General features: G+C 53.5%; 6 protein-coding genes across 6 annotated transcripts; 2 read left to right on the forward strand and 4 right to left on the reverse strand.

The window, feature by feature from the left end:
• Positions 1-143: 143 nt before the first annotated feature.
• Positions 144-8,009, reverse strand: EDB82DRAFT_454961 (KR domain-containing protein; the record flags this gene model as incomplete). Its single annotated transcript, XM_065607842.1, has 2 exons — positions 144-5,662; positions 5,726-8,009. 2 exons carry the CDS (start codon positions 8,007-8,009, stop codon positions 285-287), a joined length of 7,662 nt encoding a protein of 2,553 aa, XP_065466138.1. The 3' UTR covers positions 144-284.
• A 697-nt stretch (positions 8,010-8,706) lies between these two features.
• On the reverse strand, positions 8,707-10,027 carry EDB82DRAFT_494085 (putative 2OG-Fe(II) oxygenase family oxidoreductase). Its single transcript, XM_025730820.2, has one exon. The coding sequence runs from the start codon at positions 9,827-9,829 to the stop codon at positions 8,819-8,821; it is 1,011 nt and encodes a 336-aa protein (XP_025587235.1). The 5' UTR covers positions 9,830-10,027; the 3' UTR covers positions 8,707-8,818.
• A 1,448-nt stretch (positions 10,028-11,475) lies between these two features.
• Positions 11,476-12,288, forward strand: EDB82DRAFT_522645 (uncharacterized protein; the record flags this gene model as incomplete). The annotated part of the gene is made up of 1 exon (XM_025730709.2): positions 11,476-12,288. The coding sequence occupies one exon, from the start codon at positions 11,476-11,478 to the stop codon at positions 12,286-12,288; it is 813 nt and encodes a 270-aa protein (XP_025587234.2).
• A 96-nt stretch (positions 12,289-12,384) lies between these two features.
• EDB82DRAFT_439125 (uncharacterized protein) lies at positions 12,385-13,567 on the reverse strand (the record flags this gene model as incomplete). The annotated part of the gene is made up of 2 exons (XM_025730598.2): positions 13,340-13,567; positions 12,385-13,278 (listed from the first exon to the last, which is right to left on the reverse strand). The coding sequence occupies exons 1-2, from the start codon at positions 13,499-13,501 to the stop codon at positions 12,385-12,387; spliced, it is 1,056 nt and encodes a 351-aa protein (XP_025587233.1). The 5' UTR covers positions 13,502-13,567.
• Positions 13,568-14,824: 1,257 nt separating this feature from the next.
• On the forward strand, positions 14,825-15,922 carry EDB82DRAFT_494089 (uncharacterized protein). Its single transcript, XM_025730487.2, has one exon. The coding sequence runs from the start codon at positions 14,849-14,851 to the stop codon at positions 15,827-15,829; it is 981 nt and encodes a 326-aa protein (XP_025587232.2). The 5' UTR covers positions 14,825-14,848; the 3' UTR covers positions 15,830-15,922.
• A 543-nt stretch (positions 15,923-16,465) lies between these two features.
• On the reverse strand, positions 16,466-21,639 carry EDB82DRAFT_439130 (putative ABC multidrug transporter). Its single transcript, XM_065607783.1, has 8 exons — positions 21,332-21,639; positions 20,700-21,260; positions 20,441-20,638; positions 18,619-20,356; positions 18,341-18,536; positions 17,460-18,275; positions 16,980-17,357; positions 16,466-16,905 (listed from the first exon to the last, which is right to left on the reverse strand). The coding sequence occupies exons 1-8, from the start codon at positions 21,542-21,544 to the stop codon at positions 16,680-16,682; spliced, it is 4,326 nt and encodes a 1,441-aa protein (XP_065466139.1). The 5' UTR covers positions 21,545-21,639; the 3' UTR covers positions 16,466-16,679.
• Between the last annotated feature and the right edge of the window lie 726 nt (positions 21,640-22,365).

The following is a 22,365-nucleotide window of genomic DNA, read 5'->3' on the forward strand; positions in this document are numbered from 1 at the left end:
GCAAGCAGGCAAGCAAGCAACGTGGCGGGCGATGCTAATGTGAAGCCTCGTTTGTGGTCAGCCGTTCACACTCCAGGTTGATGATGGAATGTCCACATTCCGCCCGACTGATTTCCTTGAAAATTACATGAGTGTACTTCTGACTGCTAAACACTACTTCAAAGCCATTTCATTAATAAGAAAAGCAGAAATGACGCGGTATATATAAGTGTTCTAAGGATATGCGCACGTTTGAATCATGCACACATTGCACCAGTTGCTCATCGGTTTCCGCCCAACACCACTCAAGGCATCTTCAACAGCTCAATCCTGGGATCGACACCATTCACCGTCCCCTCCGTTCCATCTGCAACATCGCCCTCAGCCTCCACTCTCGCCTTCAACCCCTCCACAGCCCGCTGGCCCATCGCCATCAGACTTGGCATACCCAGCATCTCTAGTACACTCACATCGAACTGTAAGGTCGCCTTCCACCACGCTCTCAGCTCGATCGCCACCAGACTATCCAGTCCCAGCTCCTGCGGCGACCTCGAGACATCAATCACGCTGTCATCGTCCATGGGCCGCAGAAGAAGGGTCAGTAGCTGTGCGCCAATCTGGTGGGCCACGAATGCGGGTGCGTCGGGGCCATTGAGGGCCGAGAGATCGCCGTACGTGGTGGCCTGCGCGATGAAGGCAGCGAGTTTGCTACCATGTGCTGAGTCCCCAGTCTTGGTCGCATTGCCACTGGCATCGTTCTCGTCATTCCAGTAACTCGCCATACGTCGGTCAGTCTTGAACATGACGCGGTTTGTAGGATCGGAGAGCGGCAAGGTAGACCCTGCGCCGAGGATGAGTTGGCTTGTTGATGAGGGCGACGACGATGATGGCGGAGCACTCAGGACGGCGGAGAGAGCGTCAAGGAGCTGAGTTATGCGGATTCCGTAGTTTCCTCGGGCGAGCAGCCGTTCGCGCAGCGCCACGTTATCAGCGACGTATCCGTGATCCAGCATGATGCCGATGTTGATGGACTGCGCAGGCAGGTTCTGGCGGTGCCGGTGTCTGACAAACGCGTCAAGGAACGTGTTGGCCGCTGCGTAGTTGGCCTGCCCTCGCTGACCGAATGTTCCGGATGCGGAGCTGAAAAGGAGGAAGAAGTCCAATGGGAGCGAGCTGGTGGCTTCGTGAAGGTTGAGCGTTCCACGGACTTTGGGTGCCACTGCTTCCGTCCAAGCTTCGTGGGGCATCGTGCCGAAGTTGTGGTCGCGGAGGACCATGGACATGTTGATCACGCCCTTTAGTGGTACGCTAACTGAGGCTGCTTCTGTGACGGCTCTTTGGACGTCAGCAAGCTCCGTGACATCTCCTTTGATCCCCGTTACGGTGCACTCTTGGCTACGCAGTTCCTCGAAGAAACCCTTGTCGGACTCGGTCTCGCCGGCGGAACGAGATAGGTAGATGAGGTGTCTTGCGCCGTTTTCGACCATCCAGCTGGACACGGCTCTACCGAGACCACCTAGGCCGCCAACGAGGAGGTATGATGCAGCTGGATTGAAACGGTAGTTGTGTTGCTTGGTTGCAGTGGACGCCTTTGGTCCCTTGCCGTCATTGCTCTCCATGCTTACAACGATCTTGCCAATATGCTGACCCTTCTGCATGTACAAGAAACAGTCTCCGATATCATCTGCATTGTACACAGTGACGGGATTGATAGGCTGTATGTGGCCCTCCCGGTAGTACTGCACGACCAGCTTCAGCAGCCGATGGCCCTCAGACGGCCGGCGCCGCATGAGATGATCGAGGTCTACGCATTGGTAGCTCCTGTTGAGCAGGAAGGGATGCAGCGCCAGTTTTCCATGACCGATAAGATCCCGCTTCCCGATCTCGATCATGGTGCCGAACTCAGCAACGCAGTCCCACGACGTGTGCAGCAGCTCGCCAGAGAGTGAGTTCAAAACAACGTCGACGCCACGGCCGTGCGTAGCGCGTTGGATCTCTGGGAGAAATGAGGCGTCGCGTGAGTTGAAGATACGATCAGACGGGATGCCGCATACCGTCTCGAGGTGGTGTCGCTTGGCCTCCACCGAGACGGTGCAGTAGATTTCCTCAATACCGGCCATACGTGCAATCTGTAGCGCTGCGAGACCGACGCCTCCACAGGCAGAGTGAATCAACAGAGACTGGCCGGCACGTAGCCTTCCAACGTCAAGAAGAGAGTAGATGACCGTCGCGAACACGGTCCCCATCGTCGCTGCGTCGGTGAAGCTGAGTGCATCGGGGATTGTAACGCATTGGTCCCGCGTCACCTTGGAGATGGTCGAGAAGCCGTAGCCGCCCATGACCATGACCCGATCCCCGACTTGCACATCGCCGCCGGGGCCACCCACGGCTCGTACGACGCCGGCGTGCTCAAGGCCTAGGACATCGACCTCGATGATGCCCATTACGCTGAGGACGTCTCTGAAGTTCATGCCCACAGCCTTGGGCTCGATGAGGAGCTCGTCCTCGGCGAGTGTCAGTGTGCTCGAAGGTTGTGTCACCCACCGCAGCGTGTTCAAGCGGCCGGGCTTCTCGATCTCTAACCTGGAGCTCTGAACTGCACCATCATCAGCGGCAGCAGCAGTCAGTGCAGCCGCGGCAACGTTCTTGAGCTCGTCGCCGAGGTGGAAAGGGTAGATCCGGGGGATGTACACCTTGCCATCGCGACTGATGGCGAACTCGTACTCTGGACCAATGGAGTCATCACGGCTTTCTCTTCTTCGCATGAACTTTGCAAGCACGCCCTCAACTATGGGCAGAGTCTGCTCATCGATAGTCTCGACCTCGCAAGTGGCCAGGTCGAGAGCAAGTTCCGAGCGGATCACGCGTGCCGCGCCTTGGATCAAACCCCATCGGGGATCCGAGCACAGCTCGCCCTCGGTCTCTAGTTGAGAAGGCCGCGTGAGCCAGAGGACACCTGCACCTGTGCTCGAGCTGGACGCCGCAGACATTAGGTCCTGGAATGAACGGAGTCGCGAGGGGGAGATGTCATCCAGGAGCGGTCGTCGCGTCGACGACATGTCCATTACGCAGACCAGATCTCCTCCGCCTTGCATCGAGGGAAGCCCGGCTTTGTCGTCGAAGTCATGCAGCGTCACCTCGTAGTTTTGCGAAACAAGGTACTCTTGCAGGATGGTCTCAGCCAGCTCCCTCGACGCCTCGTCAAGGACAATCGTCACGGTCTTCTTCTTGCCAGTGTCCACGTAATCAGGCCGCGCCAGCATAAACGCATTACTGTGTTTGCCAGCTGGGCAATCGAGTACGTAGTCATCCACGCCTTCGAAACCAGCGATCTTCAGTTCTTTGTCCCATCGCTCGGGGGTGACGTACGGTTCATCCACGCGTCCTTCTGCCTCGCCGAGCCACCATCCGGGTAGGATGCCCATGATGTAGTTCCATGCTTTTGTCTCTGTGGTCAACTCCTCGAGATAAAGTCGACCCTCGTTGGATAGGAGCCTGTGGACGTTGCGAAGCGTGGAACTCAAAGAGGGTGTAGCGTGGAGGACGTTCGAAGCGATGATGAGGTCGAAGCTGTGCGGTTCGAATCCTTGCTCGATTGGGTCATGAGTGATGTCCAGGACGCGGAAGTCCATGGTGGAAGCGTGCTTTTTAAAGCGCTCTCCGGCCGTCTGGAAGAATCCTGCGGAGATGTCCGTGTAGGTGTAACTTGCGTACGTCCTGTGCTGGGCCGCGGAGTCGTGGATGGCGTTGAGGACGATCTCTGTGGTCCCGCCTGTGCCGGCACCGATCTCCAGGATGCGCATATGTGGGTTGGAATGGGCGAGGGCCTGGAATATGGCCGGGCGTTTGCTCCAGTTCAAGGCTTTGTAGACGCCGCTGAGGATGTTATCCTGCATGAGTACTTCGAGTGGTTCGACTTCACCGCGGAGGAGCGGGAGGATGTTGTCCAGGACCTGTTTGAGCGCCACGGCGAAGCAGTCTAGATCTGTTCCGAGCAATCTGGTGAACAAGGCACCCATACGAGCTGTGCCATGGCCGTTCTGCATCTCTGTTGACGCTGCTGGCTGGGCTTGCATCCATTCCAAGAACCTTTGCAGATGCCGACCGGGTGGATCGACCGACCGCTCTTGGCTATTAAGCACTCGAAGGGACTCGCGGATGCACAGCGACGTCAACTCACGCAAGTCGTCTGTGTAGGCCATCTGATCCTCGTTGGGAAGAACCATGGAAGCCATGCTGGCAAAGTCGACGTCCTCACACCAGTGCATGCGCGCTGCGGCATGCGGGTTTGGGGTTTCTTCCGTAACGTCGCCAGCCAGAGGACTCATCTTGATGCCCCGGACATCGAGGCCAAGTTGTCCCGCCGGGAAATGGCCTGTACCGCCACCAGTGACGGACCCATGGGGAGTTGTTGTGGATTTCACGGCCTGCACCAGCGGCGACGATGCTCCCGGATCAGAGGTCGAGGCAAACACGTCCATCTGCTCAATATACGTGGGCACCACCATCGTCCGCAACGTGTGACCCACGCCTCGGACGGCCGCCGCTTGCACCAGCTGCAAGAAAGAGTCGATCTGAGTGGGATGAACGGCGTAGAACTCCTCCTCATCCCACGTCGTCTGGATAGCCGTTGCCAGCGCTCTGTTGTCCGTTGTAGCGGCGGTGATATCAGTCAACCCTTGGAAGAAATGACCGTAGTTGCCACCTACGCGGTCCATATCCATATACCACCTGGAGGCATGGACATGCCGGGGCAGTTTCTCTGGCAAGACAGCAACATCACCACTCGATGGTCGTCGAGAGATGGCGGAAACATGCCCGGTACAGTGCTTAGTCCACGCTGCACCGTTGTGCGAACTGATGACAAACTCCCACCGCTCACTGTCCAGCGTATCTGTGAGTCGATGCCTGGTCAGCGTCGTGAGAACCTCGGTGGACTTGTTCTCATGTAGAAGCATTGCAGCATCGATGACAACCCCTCGGACGCTGAAGCCTGCAAACTCGGCATCGTCGACGCCTGCAGCCGCCATCTGTCGCACAGCTTCGCCTGCCATACCGACGTAGCCCGCACAAGGGAAGATGATGTCGCCTTTGACCTTGTGGTCCCGCAGCCACGGCACGCTGGACAGGTGAAGCACGTTTCGCCATAGCGGCTCGGTGTCGGTGCTCTCTGCCACTCGTATGCCGAGCAGCTCGTGCTTCTTGGCGGCCGGGGACTTCCACCTGTCCATGAGGCGCGACTTAAGTAGGTACGAGTGATCGTGCTGCCATGGGTACGTCGGCAAGTCAGGGACGACTTGAAGCGATCCTGACGGGTTGAGTAGCCTGTCAAAGTTGATGGGGTAGTTTTGTTGCCAGAGGTAGCCCAGTGATGTGAGGAACGTCTCGGTTGCGTGCTTGCTGCGGACCAGGCAACTTGTGTAAGGCGAGCTGCTGATGGGCGTCTGAGCCAGTGTCTGACGCAAAGGACCTGCGAGTGCTGAATGGGGACCCAACTCGAGGAAGACGAGCGGGCCGCCTGCCTCCTTATCCTTGCCTGCATGACCGACGATGCTCTCGACAGCCTTGCGGAATAAGACGGGCGACTCGAGGTTGGTGCGCCAGTACTTTGCATCTGTCTTGTCGGACGTTGGCAGCGGCTTACCAGTGACACTAGATGCCATAAGAGGTTGAACGCTATCATCTTGTTGGAGGTGGTGTTGTTTGGTCCCATTGATTCCATTGTTTCCATTGGTACCGTTCATACCATTGGTTTTATGGCCATTCGTAAGAGCAGAGCCATACATCTTCACCTCCAAATGCGGCGCAATCAGCGACTCGTACGTCTCGCCCACCTCCTCCATGTGGTAAGAATGATACGCCTTGTCGACCTTCAGCACTCTGGCAAACGCAGCGGGATCCTCTGTCTTTATTCTGGCCAGCACGTCGTCCACACGATCCTGATCACCCGAAATGGTCACGTTTGACGGCGAGTTCTCGCAGGCTATAACAGCCCCGTCCACCAATAGAGGCTCGATCTTCTCACGCGACAGGCCGAGCGCCGCCATCGCACCTTTTTTCTGGACAGACTCCGAGACCACGCCGCGGTAGTACGCAGCAATGATGGCTTCTTGACTGGTCAGTCTCCCTGCCGCATAGGCTGCGGCCAACTCGCCGGACGAATGGCCAACGACTGCGTATGGCTGCACGTTGTACTCAGACAACATGTCCACCAGCGCTATCTGCACGGCCGTGCACAACGGCTGCGAGTACGCGGCCTGGTTCACGTTGCTCTCTTCCGGCGCTTTCGACAGCTCGTCGGCAACGGACCATGAGGGTCCGCCTGACAAGAGGCTCAAAGCCTTGTCCATGCGTTTGATGCTCTTCGCAAAGGTAGAGTAGGCGTTTGAGGCTAAAAGCTCTGCTCCCATGCGCGGCCATTGTGCACCTTGGCCGGTGAATGTGAACACTAACCGAGGAGGAGTGCCGCTGGGCGTCTTAGCGAACGGGCTTGTGGTTGTCGCTCCCGCATGCAGCACTGAGAAGGCACGGTGAGGCAGGTGATCTCGTCGCGCCCCCAATGTGTATGCAACTTCCGGCACGCGGTTGCTGTTTTGTTCAATGTATTTGGTGTTGTTGACCACCTGTCTTTTTAGCGAATCCGCAGTGTTGGCGGAAAACACCACAAGTTGGGGATCACCAGCAATCCTGCGTGCCGGCTCGCCGTTCTGGCTGACGGTGCCGGTGAAGGATCGAAAGGAATCAACTACGACGTGTGCGTTGGCGCCACCGATACCGAATGAGTTGACGGATATGCGCTCCATTCGGTCGCTCGGCCATGGCATGGGCTCAACAGGCACGACCAAGTTCTTTTCTGCGAAGGGGATCTTGGGATTCGGCTTGTCGAACTTGATGTTCGGGGGGATAACGCGATGTTCCAGCGCCAGAACCATCTTGATCAGCGCTGTCAAGCCGGACGCACCCTCCGAGTGGCCAACGTTTGGTTTGACGGATCCGATGTAGACACCCTTCTCGCCGCCAAACACACTCGCGACGGCTCTCGTTTCGATCGGGTCGCCTATCGGCGTTCCTGTCCCGTGGCATTCGACAAAGGCTGTGGCATTTACATCGCTGATGCCCGCAATCTCATATGTTCGTCGGATGAGCGCTTCGTGGCCCTCGTAGCTGGGTAACGTGAGTCCGGCTTTCTTGCCGTCCGCGTTGCTGAATGTTCCCCGGATGACGGCCCTGATGGGGTTACCGTCGCGGATGGCGGTGCTCAGGCGCTTGAGGTACACGACATTGACGGCATCGCCACGGGCATAACCGTCCGCATCGGCGTCGAACGATCTGCATGAACCGTTTGGTGAGAGCACTCTCTGTTCTGAAAGGTCGGCAGTCAGGCCTGGTGCTATAAGCAGATTAGACCCGCCGACAATGGCAGAGTCACAATCACCAGACCGGATGGCTAGACAAGCCTGGTGCAGTCCGATCAGGGCGGCCGAGCATCCAGTCCGAATGGTCATACTCGGACCGCGGAGATCATACTCGTACGAGATACGGTTGGAGAGCAGAAAATCCCCCGCTCCGGACACCTTGTAAAGCCCAGGAACTTGTGTGTCCTTGCCCATCAGGTTGAGCCAATCTTCGCCAAAAGAGCCTACGTATGTTCCAATGGGCTTTCCTCGGTAATTGACTTCGCCTGCACTCTCGAGACATTCGCGCGTCAATTCGAGGAGAAGTCGTTGTTGGGGATCTGCGCGCTCGACTTCGTTCTTGGGCATAGTGAAGAGTGTGGTATCCAAGGCCCCCAGGTCTACTGACTCGTCGAGGAAGTAGCCACGATCCGTCCTGACGAAGCCTGGCTTGCCGGCCTTGGAATAGTATGTGGACGCATTAAATCGGGACTCGGGGATGGGACCTTGGGCGTCTTGCTTGGAGACGATGAAGTCCCAGAATTTTGAGGGCGTGTCAATCCCGCCGGGCAGCCGCAGAGCCATACCACAGATGGCGACGGGCTCTGCTGCGCTTGTTGGTACGGTGGTATCCATGGTTTGTTTGGTCACCTAACAGCTCGTCACAGGACAGAAATGGGAGCCCTCGATGCCAATGGGATGATTATAGAGCGTAGACTTTTGAGCTCATGCGCAAGAGTTGTACCAAAATGAGCATAAAACTTATAGTCTCTGCATACTAAGGACCGTGGAACTCTTGTATATATGAATGGTACTGCATCAGACGTTAGCCGGTATAGGGTTGTTCGATTTGGATCTTTCAGGCTGAGTAGATAACATGTGAATTACTTGGACCCTTGCGGACCCTACGCCTGGTGCCTCTCATCTCACGCCCCCGGGGAACAGTTCCGCAAGATGGGATCAGGGTCGAAGCGGGACGCCCGGTAAGTTAGTCGTGATCCTTTTCCTTCACCCCACACCAGAGATCCTTTTCCTTCACCCCACACCAGAGATCCTTTTCCTTCACCCCACACATACCAGAGATCCTTCGAAAGCTTATCTCAGCATCCCCGGGGTGGGATTAAAACAAAAAAAAAATAGCTCCGGATAGGGAGTAGTTCCCGCAAAGTTCCCTTGCATATTCAGGGACTGCGGTCTACCCGTTCTTAGCTCACATAGGCATCTTGTTCTGTGGTGTTAGTCCAGCCATCTGAAAAGTCTGGTCCATGGTTCTGGCTATACTAGTAGGTAAGACAAGGCGAAAGAGTGTCACGGAATTGTGATGAAATGAATCGGTTGACGCTTTCAATTGCTACCAGCGCAGTGGATAGATATCTAATCTGCTCTCATGCGATACTCCAAAACTAATCAAACGGATTGACCTGTCTACATCCTCCCTGGCTGGATTAAAAGATGAGTGTGTCCGCACGCTCCATCCCCCCAGTGGCGACAGCATTAGACTCCTGTATATCATGAGGCTGGCGGAACATGTCAAACTTGTCGTCATGCCAGGCCCAGGCCGAGACGGTGCGCCCGTTGACATCGCGATAAGTGACATCGTCGGCCGGGCGCAGAAAGTACGCGACGCTGTACCGGTCCTCGTCCTGGCGCTGGGCAGCATTGCGCGGCACGACGCGGTGCACGACAGACCGCAGCCGCAACCCCGAAAGAAAGCGCAGCGAGTCGCCCACGTTGACGACGGCGCAACCCGGCCTGGGCGCGACGAACTGCCAGCCATTGTCCTCCGTGAGCACCTGCAAGCCCCATTGCCGACACAGCAGCAGCGTCAGCGTGCCCAGGTCCGTGTGCTTGTTGTGGCCCAGGCCGCTCAACTCGACGTCCTCGTCCTGCTTTGGATACCGGAAAACAGACAGCGTGCTGCGCGATGGCCGGTCGTCTGAATGGGCCTCTGTGAGAGGATACTGGTCACCTAGGGCCACGGATAGCTCGCGCAGTACTGTCGAGACCACGGCGTGCGCGGAGGCGATGTAGGCCTCGAAGATCTTCCGCTGGGACTTGACGATACTGGCTACTTTCGAGCTGTTCTGCCGGAGCTCATCCCGCGATACCTTCAACGACTCGTAGTAATCTGGAAGCCCCGGCGCGGCTCCTGCCGATGTCGCCATGGGCTCGTATCCGTGTGTATCGCTTTGCCGATCGTCTAGCATCTTGACCTCCTGCGGCTGGTGGAAGTACTCAGCCATGACCTCGAGCAGCTTGTCCCACGTCTGCAGGAACTGGTCGTCGCCGCCAACAATGTCAAGATGGAAGAATCCATTCTTCTCGCATGCAGCGAGCAGTGCACGCCGTGTCTCGGGATCGCCCTCGATCAACCCTGCCAGCTTGATTTGTGGTAGCTGTGCGTCGTCGATGGAGGTGGGCTCCTCCGGGCTCATGCTAGGCGGTGGTTGAGACATTGTGCGATCTTGAACAAAGTCGTTGTCCGCCGTCAGAGGATGAAATTAGGATGAATTAGGACGAAGTAGTGTCAAATAGCTCGCAAACTGCAGTCTCCAGAAATTCCTAGCATTAATACTTCACTGTCTCTGATCTTTCTGTACAATTATAGATACTAGCGCTCCTGCAATGCATATCGTGTATGCTCTGGCCCTGGTCCATATAACTATGTCAGCGCGCATGTAGTTGCGACGGCTTTCCCGACACTGCCACCATCATCCCACCGAGAGTAGACCGAGAAAACATACGAGGTGACTTTCGGAAGAATTCTTGCTTGACGCCCGTGTTCCTTCGCGCCATCCAATCGGGAAGGTAGGAAAGCAGGTGCCGGGAATAGGCCATAATCAGAACTAGGCAAAAGACTATACAGGGCTGACAGAGCTAGTCCGGGGTACTACATCGGGTTCCATCTTTTAATGTATATAACAGGGTAGTATTATTCTTGCTTCCCTGATGCTGCGGTTAGCCACAAAGGATAAACTACTACTATGCTTTACTTAGTTATATAATCCTTGGAGTATAATCTAGCCTTTAAACTATTAAATAAGGTATATTATTAAAGGATTAAAAGTATAATTATTAAGCTCAAGTAACTACTTTAATTATTTATTAATTATAAGAAAAAAACTTATAATAAAAATAGAAATACTAATAAGAAAGTAAATTATAATAATTATAATAATAATAATTTTAACTAAGTTAATAAAAATAATTATAATAAAAATGATAATAGTATAATTAAAAGTATTATTAAATTAAATTTATTTATAAAAATAACAAATGCCTTTAATAATAATAAAATATTATTTATAATACATTTTATTAATAATTAATAGTATTTACTACTTACTCCCTTAGAGATCTTATAGCCTTTAAGGGTATAAAATATTATTTTTAATACTTTACTTATATAATTACCCTAGAAAAATATAATAACAAGGTTTAAACCAGTGACCTTCGAGGGGTATTCGGTTATGTGTCCTGACCCACTCGAGGGGAACTCCTTGGAAAATCCTACAGTCTATAGAGCAAGGGATAAGCTTCAGTCTTACATCGATACAGACCCTACCTTCTAAAATCTACCTAGCTACCTCTAAGCCCTATTACAAATATAGCCTATAATACGACCAAAAGATGGCAAAACACCCACTGTGGCAAGTACTGCGGATTATATTCAATGCCCCTGAGGGCTGTACTTACCCTCTTAGGCAACTTGCTTACCTCCCCAGGGGACTAACACCAGTTTAACCCATGCGACCGGGCATTAAGGAAAATCCCCGTAGCTATCCAAGCATTAAGAAATAGGTAAGTAGCTTTTATAAAAGTCCCACTGCAGCCAGCATCAGCATAACTGGAGTAATCCCTTTTCCTTCGCGGCATCCATTGTCTCACTTCACCTCTGAAACACACACACACACATGCACGCAGAAAAATACACACAGTGCAAGGAATATCTACCAGATCAAGATCAAGAATAAACCAGGTCCATAGTACATAGGCAAATCCAACAGTACTGATGCCTGCCCAGCAACCAACAACGCCTGGTGTAAGATCGTGCCTTGGCGCGGCGACCATAGCTCTCGCGGACACGGATGGGGCTTTCGCTATGCCGTTAGCGTCTGCGCAGCCCATGTACGCTATAAACGGTGGTGGTGTATGGCTTCCAGGCACGGCGACGTCAATAACAGACTGGACATGGGCTAAGGCAACTACCAACGTTGGCTCTGCTTCAACGGCGGCAGATATGACGTGGGGTAGTGATGGTACGAGCCATGCGTTCGGGTCAAATCATATCAACGGCGGTGCCATGCCTGCAGCAGCTGTCAGCCAGGCGGACTACCAACGCATGTTCGCTAATTACACGGCGCCAGGGTCGGCCTTGGAATGTCTCACACCACCAGCAGACCAATTCGCCGAACAGCAACAGCGACAAGATCCGCCTCAAGCATCAGCGTCAGCATGGGCCCAAGACCTGCGCTGCTTCGACCACGGCTGCGATGGCCGGCGCTTCTCATCCATCGGCAACCTGGTCCGCCACCAAAAGGAACAAAGCCGGGGTCTATCGGCACGGCGATACAAATGCCCTTACTGCGACCAAACATTTACGCGCTCAACGGCAAGGAATGTCCATCTCAGCCGAGGCCGCTGCGGCGGCGTCAACACCATTCACAACGACAACAATAACCCCAGCCCCAACCCCAACCCTAACAATGAGCGGCTGAGGGCAACGGCGTCCGCCCCGTCTGCAACACCTGCTATTACCTACAGCGGTTCTAGCGACTCCAGCAGTAGTAGCGTCAGCGACGATGGCCACTTTAGACAAGGGGAGGTGAAGATGGAGGCAGTAGCAGCTATGACGGCGTACCTATGTCAAGCCACGGGCCACAGATGTCAGTGTTCGCTGTACTACAGGTACTAGCATACGAAATAAGTAGCCAGAAGTCTACTACTACTACGTAGTATGCAAAGTATATAAATTACTACTCTAAAGTAGCTTGGAAGTACTTCATCGAACCTAGTAGGTATGCATCAGTCTCGACTGGTTGTACTCCCAAGCAGTCATCGGCTCTGTGAACTTGGGCACATCTCCTTCGCTCAGCAAGAACTCAGGCAACGAGCACACAGACGCTTGTCGGTCGGGTTTGCCAAAGTAGGCGACCGAGTAGCGATCCGGGGCAATGGCATCGGGATCTTGCTGATTTTTAAGGCGCGGCGGCAGCGTGACGCGATGGTTGGCCGATGGCAGCAGGCCGTTGGTCCAGCGCTCCAGGCAGTCGCCGACGTTGAGTATCATTGTTGATGACGAGAAATCACCATCCGCATCATCGTCTGTAGACGCGGGGGCTTCGACGGGGATGTAGCAGCCCCGATGTTCAAGTTCCTGGCGTTCGACCTCGAGTCCGCCTACGCTGTCCTGGAACAGCAGCGTGATCAGACCAAAGTCGGTATGCGGCGATATACGCATCGTCTTTTTCCCGGCTGCCAGAGAAGCCGCACGGGTGGCTGGGTAGTGGTTGAGCCGCAGTTCGCTCGGGTTGTCCGTCTTGTCCTTCTGGCATTGACGTGCGAGGCACTGCGGATCGAGGGAAAATGACAGCGCAACAGCCTCGAGGAGCAGGATGTGCATCGAATGGCACTGCTCGTAAAAGTCGCCCATGAACTCGCGGAAGCCCGGCAGGTCTTCCTCGGGCAGCCAGAGATTCGGAGTGACTGTGTCCTGCTCGGACCCGAGATCCAGGGACTCCCTCACATCGTAGACACCCCTCTCACCATCACGTGCCGCATTGAGTTTGGGAAGTTCTGCCAACTTCTCTTTCCCAACAGCGGTCCAGCCGCGGTGAGGGTTTGGAGCTGGACCGTGGGCGATTTTGGCCTTGACTGCAGTAGTCAGGGCGAAGAATCTTTGAGCCTAGTAAGCCGCGTTATATATCAGAATCTGTTGTCCACTGTGAATATCTAAGAGCACGTACCTGAGAGAAAAGCTCCCTAATGATAGCACGGGAGATGTTGTGGCCGCGAAGTCTGGCGAATCCATATGTTGTCAACGTCTGGCGAAGATCCTGACAGAAGCGAGCCTTCTCAGTCTCATTACCTCGAGCATAGGCTCGAAAATCGAGGAGTGGTATGCCCATGATATATCACGAGAGAAGGGACACGAGTGAGCTCTTGGGGTGAAGGAATAATCGGGGTGTTTCACCGTTCAAAACAGTTCACGGCAATGGAGCCATCTAATGCCATTACGTCTCTGGACAAGGTTCAAATACTTAACAGGCTCATCATCCTTAATGTCCTTTTCGACATTCTAATGGAACCCTCCCCCCCCCCCCCCCCCCCTTCCACCTGTGAAACGGCATCCATCCAGCCGGCGATTGCAGCTGCCGCTTCGTGAATAGCATGACTTAACGGTTATTTGCGTCGCATCGGGGGTGTACATATCAGGAAGATGCCAGTACTGGGAGTAGACGCCATGGACAAGGTGGGCCCGCGAAGGAAACAGGCGAAGGAAAATGGAGAATGGGAAACTACGCATTAAATATAGAAGAGTATTAATAGTAAACACGTGCTTACAGCAGGGCTCTGCGATTCATGATCAAATAACCGTGACTGAAGTTTTCCATGGGGACATTGCTATCCATAGGGCTCAACCTTCGTACACTCCATTTGCTGGGTTATCCAAGCTACTTAGTCTTTTGATCAAACGTCACAAGGGCTCAGAACTAGGCAAAGAAGTTGTCATCATGGTATTTACTGCTTCCCCGTCGACGCCGCCATTGCCCTTTGAGCCACCTCGGGGACTCACGCTTGACGAGTTCCTATTCTCCGATAAGTATGCACACCTGCGCGTCCGCAGGTCGAGCGAGGCATTGGTATGTGGTCTTTCTGGCAGGGTCTATTCGACCGACGACCTAGAGGAAAATGCCAGCTTGATGGCGCGTGCGCTCGCGCAAGAGCTTGGATGGCAACAGGAACAAGACCAAAAGAGTGGCAGGCATGAGGCGAGAGTGGTGGCCTTATACAGTGCCAACGCGATGGACTTTCTCGTTGTGACCCTCGCGCTCCACCGACTCGGCGCGGCCGCTCTCCTGATCCATCCGACCAGCACATCCACCGAGTTCAAGCAGCACCTCCTCAAGGTGCGCGCTGACGCGGTCTTCACTTGCGCTCCTCTGCTCGCGGATTGCCTCACGGCATGCGACGGCGAGGTGCCCAAGGCCCGGACGTACATTCTCGACCTCCCAGGCACGCCATCAGACCAGTCCTTCACATCGTCATCGCAGCTCCTCGAGATAGGCAAGCAAGCTCCCGAGTTGCCACCGCGCGGACCCGCGTCTCCCAAGACAGCAGCCTTCTACTTCGCCTCGAGCGGGACCTCGGGGCTCCAGAAGCTCGTCAAGGTGTCGCACTACAACGTCATAAGCAACGTTCTGCAGTCGTGCGCGTTCGAGAACCGTAAGGCCACGGGCGAGAAGCTCGACCGGATGCTGGGCCTCTTGCCGCTCAGCCATGCCTTCGCCCTCGTCGTGGCCTGCGTGATGCTCTACCGCGGCGACACGATCGTGCTGCTGCCCAAGTTCGACATGCAGCAGATGCTCAAGAGCGTGCAGGTCCATCGCATCAACCGGCTGTACCTGGTGCCGCCGGTCGTGGCGGCGCTGGCCAAGAACCCTTTCCTGCTGAACATGTTTGATCTGAGCACTGTTGAGAACGTCGTTCTGGGTGCCGCGCTCCTTGATGGCCGCATCGCGGACCAAATGCGGGCGCTGTGTCCCCATTGGGTGCTATTGCAAGGATACGGCGTGACCGAGGCCGCCGTGGTGATAGCGTGCTCCAAGTCCAGCGACCTCCTGCTCGGGGTCGGGTCCTCGGGGACTTTACTGCCGGGCATAGAGGCCCGTCTCGAGGCTGCCGACGGCCAGGAGGTCACGGACTTCGACACCGTCGGGGAGCTGTGCATCCGGTCACCGAGCGTGGTCGAGGGCTACGTCGACGACGACGCAGCCAACCAAGCTACCTTTACCGCTGATGGATGGCTGCGCACAGGAGACATGGCGGTGTTCCGACAGAGTCCTGCGACCAGCGACGCTCATCTGTGCATTGTGGACAGGATGAAGGACTTAATTAAAGTCTACGGCTTGCAAGTCTCACCCGCTGCGATCGAGGCCGAGTTACTTTCGCATCCGGCCGTAGCACAAGCTGCCGTTATCCGGGTCGCCGATGACGCGTCGGGCGAGGTGCCACGCGCCATCATCGTCTTGCAGCCGGATGCTCTCAAAAGTCTGGAAGAAGCGGGTGAGGATGGGGAGGAAGCGCTCAAGGACAGCATTGCCCAAGTCATTGAGGAGAGAATGAGTACATCGCATTGGCTGAAAGGTGGCATCGTGTTTGTGGAGAGTATTCCGGTTAGTCCGGCCGGCAAGGTGCTGAAGAAGGTGTTGCGTGAGCAGCATGGCACCCGATGAGTCTCAAATAAAGCTATCGCGTCACAGTGTGTGCACTTTGTTCAAGTAGGATTGGGGACGGAACTTGAAGTTGAATTTTATTATACTTTCCCGCAATGTAGACGGAGGACTCACTGTTGAAGGTGGCCGTGTTGTTGACATGCACCGTAGAACACGCCATGTACTTCCGAAACCGAGGCGCGTAGGGTGCGGAACTTGTCAATAACTAACCGCCACAGTTTCTTGCGTGGCCCGGTTGCTGGAAGGCCTTATCAGTAAGGAAGTTTGGAAACCCTCTAGCAGCTAGGATCCGGCATCATCGGCCAGGAATGCGCGGCGAATTGGAAAGAGCCGAATCACACAGTCTGTGTGTTTTGGCTAACGAGTTGTGTGCCTCCAAGCTCTTGTCTAGGTATTTACACCATAGGTATGAATTCCCACCTATGAGAATACTAATGAGATACTTAAACTCGTATATTTTTATCATTCAATGACCAAGATTCTGCATACCTATTTACAGTCGTCATGTTAGCGCAGAAGTAAATTTTATTAACTATGTATTCCATTTTGCACTTATTGGAGCCGGGCGGAACACAGAAGGACTGTGTAAAATAGGACAGCCATCTTAGACGATGGAAGCAACAATATACAATAGTCGCACTGTATCCGAATGCCTGAGTTAATAAGAATTGTATAAACCTTATTTGCCTTAATTGCTGTAACGTCTTAATAACAAAAGCTTATAAGTCAGACCACAAACATAGAAGAGCTATTACCACATATTCAGAATACATAACCGGCATAGGGTAGAGCATGCTATACGATCGCCGTTTTCTTACGCTAACAAACGTATACCCAGATAACAAGCACCCTATCTTGGTGCAGTCGACAGTCTACAAAGCTCAGAAAAGATAGAGTCCTCCCGGCTCAACAGCGCCGCAGGGCTATCCAGCTCAACCACACTACCATTATCGATCACGGCGACCAAGTCGTGGTCGAGTATCGTCTGGATCTTATGGGCGATAGAAATGGTCGTGCAGTGCGGGAGAGCCTCGCGCAGCAGATGCTGCATCAGCTCATCCGTCTCCTGATCCACACTAGGAAGTAAAGTGGTTTGTCAGCCAGTCATGCGTACGAATGCTTATACAATTAATCGGAGGGGAACACTCACTAGCTGGTCGACTCGTCCATGATGAGAATCCTGCCGTCTGTGCGAAGCGTGGCTTGCGCGAGACAAAACAGTTGTCGCTGTCCATGAGAGAAAGACGCATCCGTCAATTCCGTGCTCAGTCCATCGGGCAACCTGGAGGCGTTCCAAAGTCGGAACTTGATCAGTATCGTGATGAGCTCCTCGTCAGTATGTGCGCCGCTGGGATCCAGGTTCGACCGCATCGTGCCGTGCGCGAGGAATGGCTCCTGCGGCAGAGTGATGAGCCGTCGTCGTAGCTCGTTGCGAGGGATTGTGCTGATGTCGACGTCGTCTATCCATATCGTTCCTGCGCTCGTGTTAATCAAGCGAAGGAGCGCTGACACGATGGAGCTTTTTCCGCTATAAAGAGCACATGTCAGTCATTCATCTCCTCATCGATCGTGATATGCTCTCCCGCAAGTGACCCCCTCCAATCTCAAGTAGGAGTTTTAGGCGACGAACCTTCCTGTTCTACCGCAAATGCCCAGGCGCTGTCCTGGGAATACCTGAAATGATATGCCCTTCAACACCGGTGGCAAATCAGACCTATACGAGGCTTCCACGGCTTCGAAGACAATGTGGCCTGCACTCGGCCAATCTGGCGGTGGAGTTTCCTTCTCAGCCGGCAAATGCTCCGAGGCTGTCGTGGTCTCGAGGTGTTGAATCCTGGCGACGGCACCCATGGCCAACTCCAACGCGGTCCACGTCGATATGAAGCTCTTCACATTCTGCCCGAAGCCCACGATGCCAAACAGCGCCAGACCTGTAAGGCCGCTGCTATACAGGTTTGTGTTGACGGCGGTGGAGACCACGATGATGGCCACGCCGGCATTGAGCAGGTCCAACACGAGGTTCAGCCATTGCTGCGCAAACGCAAGGCCGTAAAAGGGCTTCTGACATTCCTCCAGCGCCTGGTTGGCCCGCGAGATGTATTGCTCCGCCCACCTGAAAGCCCGGATCGTGGGCCCGCCGCTAATGAAGTCGAGGAAATGTGATAGGACGGGTCCGCGCGACTCGATGTCCAGGATCCGGAGTCGCCGGGAGGTGCGCAGGTAGAAGCGCTGCACGAGCAGGATGGCGACGAAGACGAATGGCATGATGATGCCTGTGTAATTCGACCCGATGATGATGACGACGAACTGGACGATGCACGAGATGAGGGATATGGTGGTGCTGATCAGCGCCAGTGGTAGCTCCGTGTCAATAAGCTGTAGATCTTGACTGAACCTGTTGCAGGTCTCACCTATGTCGACCACGTCGAAAAATGACATGGGTGCGCTGTCAATTGCGGTTATTTATCAGCATTTCTCGCTTACTTACTGCCGTGTGCTACTTGTACTTACTTGAGGACCGTCTCCAACAATGTGGAGTGGAACTTCCGAGCCGACCTGGGTACAATCTTCAACATGAAGTATGAGCTGGCACAGAGAAAAGCCAGCACGGCCGCCAGCCCCATGGACGCATATATCGCAAGGTAGAACGCGAGACGTTCGTTTCCTCGTGTGATGGTCTCACTCGTCCACCACTGAATCCACACACCTGATCAAGGGAGGAAGTCATCCTTCGTTAGCCGACGTTCAACTCACATGGCCCGACTGTGACTATGACCATGATAACTTACTCGGAAAAGCGACTCCTAACACGAATACCACACACATAACGGCGAAGACGGCCCAGCGTGGCCAACCAATCACTTTGGCATAATACATGTAGACGGCCTTGTCGCTGGGTTTATATAGCTCGACAGATTGGATAGCTTCCGTGATGGTAGTGGAAATTGGTGGCTGCACCGCGCCGCCCGCAGGTAGATCAATCCCAGCGATCTCGCCATCCCTATCCTCGTTGGAGTTCGTTGTAGCCACATCTCGAACTTGCGCTTGAACGCCGTCGCTTGTCCTGAAGTCGTCGTAGGTACCTTGCCACGCAACAATGCCCTCGGTATTAAGAACGACAATGTGGTCGGCACTGGATAAGTTGTTGATCGAGTTAGTTGCCATGACCACCGTCGTCTCCTGCTGCGCCAGGAGACCCGTTGGTCCGAACAGGCTGCTCCAAACCTGCTGCTCGGTCGTCGCGTCCAGCCCGCTGCATACATCGTCAAGAACGGCGATGCGCTTTCGCGAGTACACGAGCCTCGCGAGACCGATGCGAGCCTTCTGGCCGCCACTTAATGTCGTACCGTTGCTGCCAACCATGGCCTCGTCCGCTCGGGCCAGCTGCTGGAAGTCCTGGTCCAGCCCACAGGCGCGGACGACTTTGGCGTACCATGTCGCATCGAAGTCGCACATGCCGATGATGTTTTCCCTGGCGGTTGCGTTGGTGAGCCATGGTGTCTGGCTGCAATAGCCGAGCTCATCTCGGTTCAACGTGATGGTGCCGGTAGCGTACGGCACCTCGCCGAGTATGGCGTTGAGCAATGTCGTCTTGCCACAGCCGACGGGTCCGATGATCATCGTCAGCCTTGAATTCGGCAGGAATAGACTAATGTCAGATATAATTGGCGGCAGGTCCGCGTTCCAGGTGGCCGTCACGTCGGACATCATGATTGCGGCATTGCTGGGCTTCTCACCCATATTAGCATATGGGCTGCCGGACCCATATCTTTCATACTCGTCGCTGCACGGTTCTGTACTCATATGTGCTTGCATGCGCTCTAAACTTCCCCGGGCTGTCACCACTGCGAGCACGCAATTGATGCAGGAAGAGATTGCGGAACTGAGAAGAGAAAAGGCCGTCAATGAGGTGAACGCCACTGTAGCCGTGAGCGGCACAGTGTCTCGGACCAGAGACAGAATGCTGTAGGTGCCAAAGGCAAAGACCGGGGCCATGATAGATGATGTGTAAGTGAATGTAAACACGCCGATGAGTAGCTTACGAAACGACTGCGACTGTGCGATCTCGCGATCTCGTAGATGAGACACACGCTCGCGCACCGGTCCCGTGTTGCCAGTCAGCTTGACACCTTTGATCGATGTAATGGCGTTGATAGTCGTCGTGACGCGATCATTGATCGACTCGAACCAGACTGCTTGTCGCCCACTGGCTGTGGCCGTGAGCGTTAGTGTCGCGCCAATGCAGAGAAGCATGACAAGAATCCCAGCAACGGAAGAGACGTGTAGCTGCTTTACGAGTAGCCACGTGAACACAGCCATCTCTGTGGGGTTTGCCCAAAGCTCATGTGCGACTGCGAAACCGTGCACAACCTTTTCCATGTCCGCGCTGATGAGTGTCGCCACACCTTTGTCGGTCGATGAAGATGCCGTCTTGCATATTGTTCGGCGGTAGAGCAGTGCCGTCAAAGAGCCTCTTAGAGCTGTCATGAGACGGGCAACATTCGATTGGTATAGGACGCCAACAACCTACGTCAGACGATACGGAGCCACAGTCAGCCGTCAGAGCTTCTATAAAGCGTTTTACAACCCTGTTTGTCCGGACTTACTTACAGCGATGCCCACATACACCAGCGCATAGGCGATGCTGAGTCCTGCGCCCTGCCCAACTGGCCGCTCAGAACTGGAGAGGTATGAAGTTACGGCACTGACCAACAAAGGTTGGGCCAGGTTGAGCCCCAGCAGCAGGCATCGCGCTACAAGACCAATCAATAGCAATGATACGCGCCCCTTTAATATGAACTTGACAAGCTGCTTTGGGCTTTGTATGATGGCTATGAGTGTAAAAGAAAGATTGATAGTAAGCATACACCATGAGACCAATTTTCGAAGCACTTATCGTACCTGGATCCTCCTGCATCTGCGACATCAAGTCTTTGGGCTGGAATCTGAGCTCTCGATCTACAGGAAAGATATCACCAAGAACCAGCGGCTTCCTGAATCCTATCAAGAACAGCCTATTCAGCCACCAGAGAAACGCGCGGTTGATAATCCCAGCAGTCTCCTCAGATGTGAAGTCGTGTCTCGCCTTGATCAATGATTCACGCTTCTCCTTCATCTCCAGGGCAAAGAGCCAAGCCTTTAGAACCAGGCGCGTGGTGAAAATGGCAGCGACGACCGAATCGTCGAGAAACCATAGTGTACGTACTCGAAGGATGTCCAGAGGGATGGAAGCGAGGAGATATAGTGTCAAGATGGCTGATGGATGCGGCGACCGCACGTGTTCGGTGGCTGCCAGCCAAAGAAACGCCAGAGAACTGACGATGCCAACGGCAGATACTGCCGTCGAAGCAGATGTCGCCCGCACAGACGGCGAGAGGGCGATGACCAACGCCAAAGTGAGATCCAATGCCACATGGAGGGCCCATGATGCCTAGAAAACGGACCTTTAGCACCCAGGAGCAGTCAACGGGATCAATTAAAGTTGATATGGTCAACACATACCGTTTTGAGATACAAATGCAAGTTTCGGGGAAGCAGCTTTTCCCTTCTACGCAGCGCCAGCAGTCGGAACGAACCCAGCAGCAGCGCTAGCAGCATGGGCAAAAGGCCCAGAATCGTCTCTTCGAAAAGAAGGGTGAAGTTGAAGACGCCGTTACAACCTGCGGCCAAAGGACCAAACGAACGTATCGTGGTCGTTCGACATGCTTCGTCCATGTCAACAAGCTTGTGTTCTCACGAATGATGAAGGCACGAATGTTGTCGTTGGCCAGTTCTTCTCGAACGAATAATAATCGCTTCGGAGACATTATTCACAAAGTGTCGCACGAGAATCGAATTGCGAGATTCTGAATAGGAGTACGTACTGCCGAGAAAGGAGTCAGCCAAGAACTCTACATACACGCCCTCCGAGGTGTCAGGAACCAGGGGTCCATGCTGGAATAAGCGCTATGTAACCCGCGAAGGAAATCTTGAAGGATAGATCCCGGTCAGCACAATAGTCCCATTCGCAGAACTATGTGGGGCCTCCAATACAGTCAGCCCGGGTTCGGTCCGGACCGCTTGTGGCATTGAAAAGTTCCGTGCATGTGCCGCTTGTGGCCGCAGATGGTTGGTAAACTTGACGCTAACGTTAGTTACCCTATAACTAGTTACCTCCTTAAACTAGCTACTTTTTTATAATAGCCTAAATTTAAATTAATTAATAGTTTTCTTTATAATATAGTATAAAATTATTTAATTAAATTAAGATTTTTATCAATAAATACTTAAGTAAATTTATATAATAACTTTCTTATTTTAATTTAATAACTTTTTTTTTAAATGTATAAATAATTTTTTTTAAGTTTTAAAAGTATATTCTTTTTAAGCATTTTTAATAAATTTAATTCTTATAAACTTATTACTTTTTTTAAAATAAAGTTTTTATAAATGTTATTATTTTTAATTTTAATTTTTAAGTTTCTTATTATATTAATATATATTCTAAATAAATCTTAAAATATTAACTTACTAATTCTAGTTATAGTAATAAACTT

Source organism: Fusarium venenatum (assembly GCF_020744135.1).
Source record: "Fusarium venenatum strain MPI-CAGE-CH-0201 chromosome Unknown EDB82scaffold_1, whole genome shotgun sequence".
Taxonomy (NCBI): domain Eukaryota; kingdom Fungi; phylum Ascomycota; class Sordariomycetes; order Hypocreales; family Nectriaceae; genus Fusarium; species Fusarium venenatum.

Coding starts and splice junctions, on each gene's coding strand:
- EDB82DRAFT_494085 (XM_025730820.2), bottom strand. CDS start 9,829: ATGTCTCAACCACCGCCTAGCATGAGCCCGGAGGAGCCCACCTCCATC.
- EDB82DRAFT_494089 (XM_025730487.2), top strand. CDS start 14,849: ATGCTGGGCCTCTTGCCGCTCAGCCATGCCTTCGCCCTCGTCGTGGCC.
- EDB82DRAFT_439130 (XM_065607783.1), bottom strand. CDS start 21,544: ATGGACGAAGCATGTCGAACGACCACGATACGTTCGTTTGGTCCTTTG. Junction 20,639..20,699: donor CTTCGAAAATTGGTCTCATG/GTGTATGCTTAC, acceptor AGCCCAAAGCAG/CTTGTCAAGTTCATATTAAA. Junction 18,276..18,340: donor TTGTTGGAGACGGTCCTCAA/GTAAGTACAAGT, acceptor CGCAATTGACAG/CGCACCCATGTCATTTTTCG.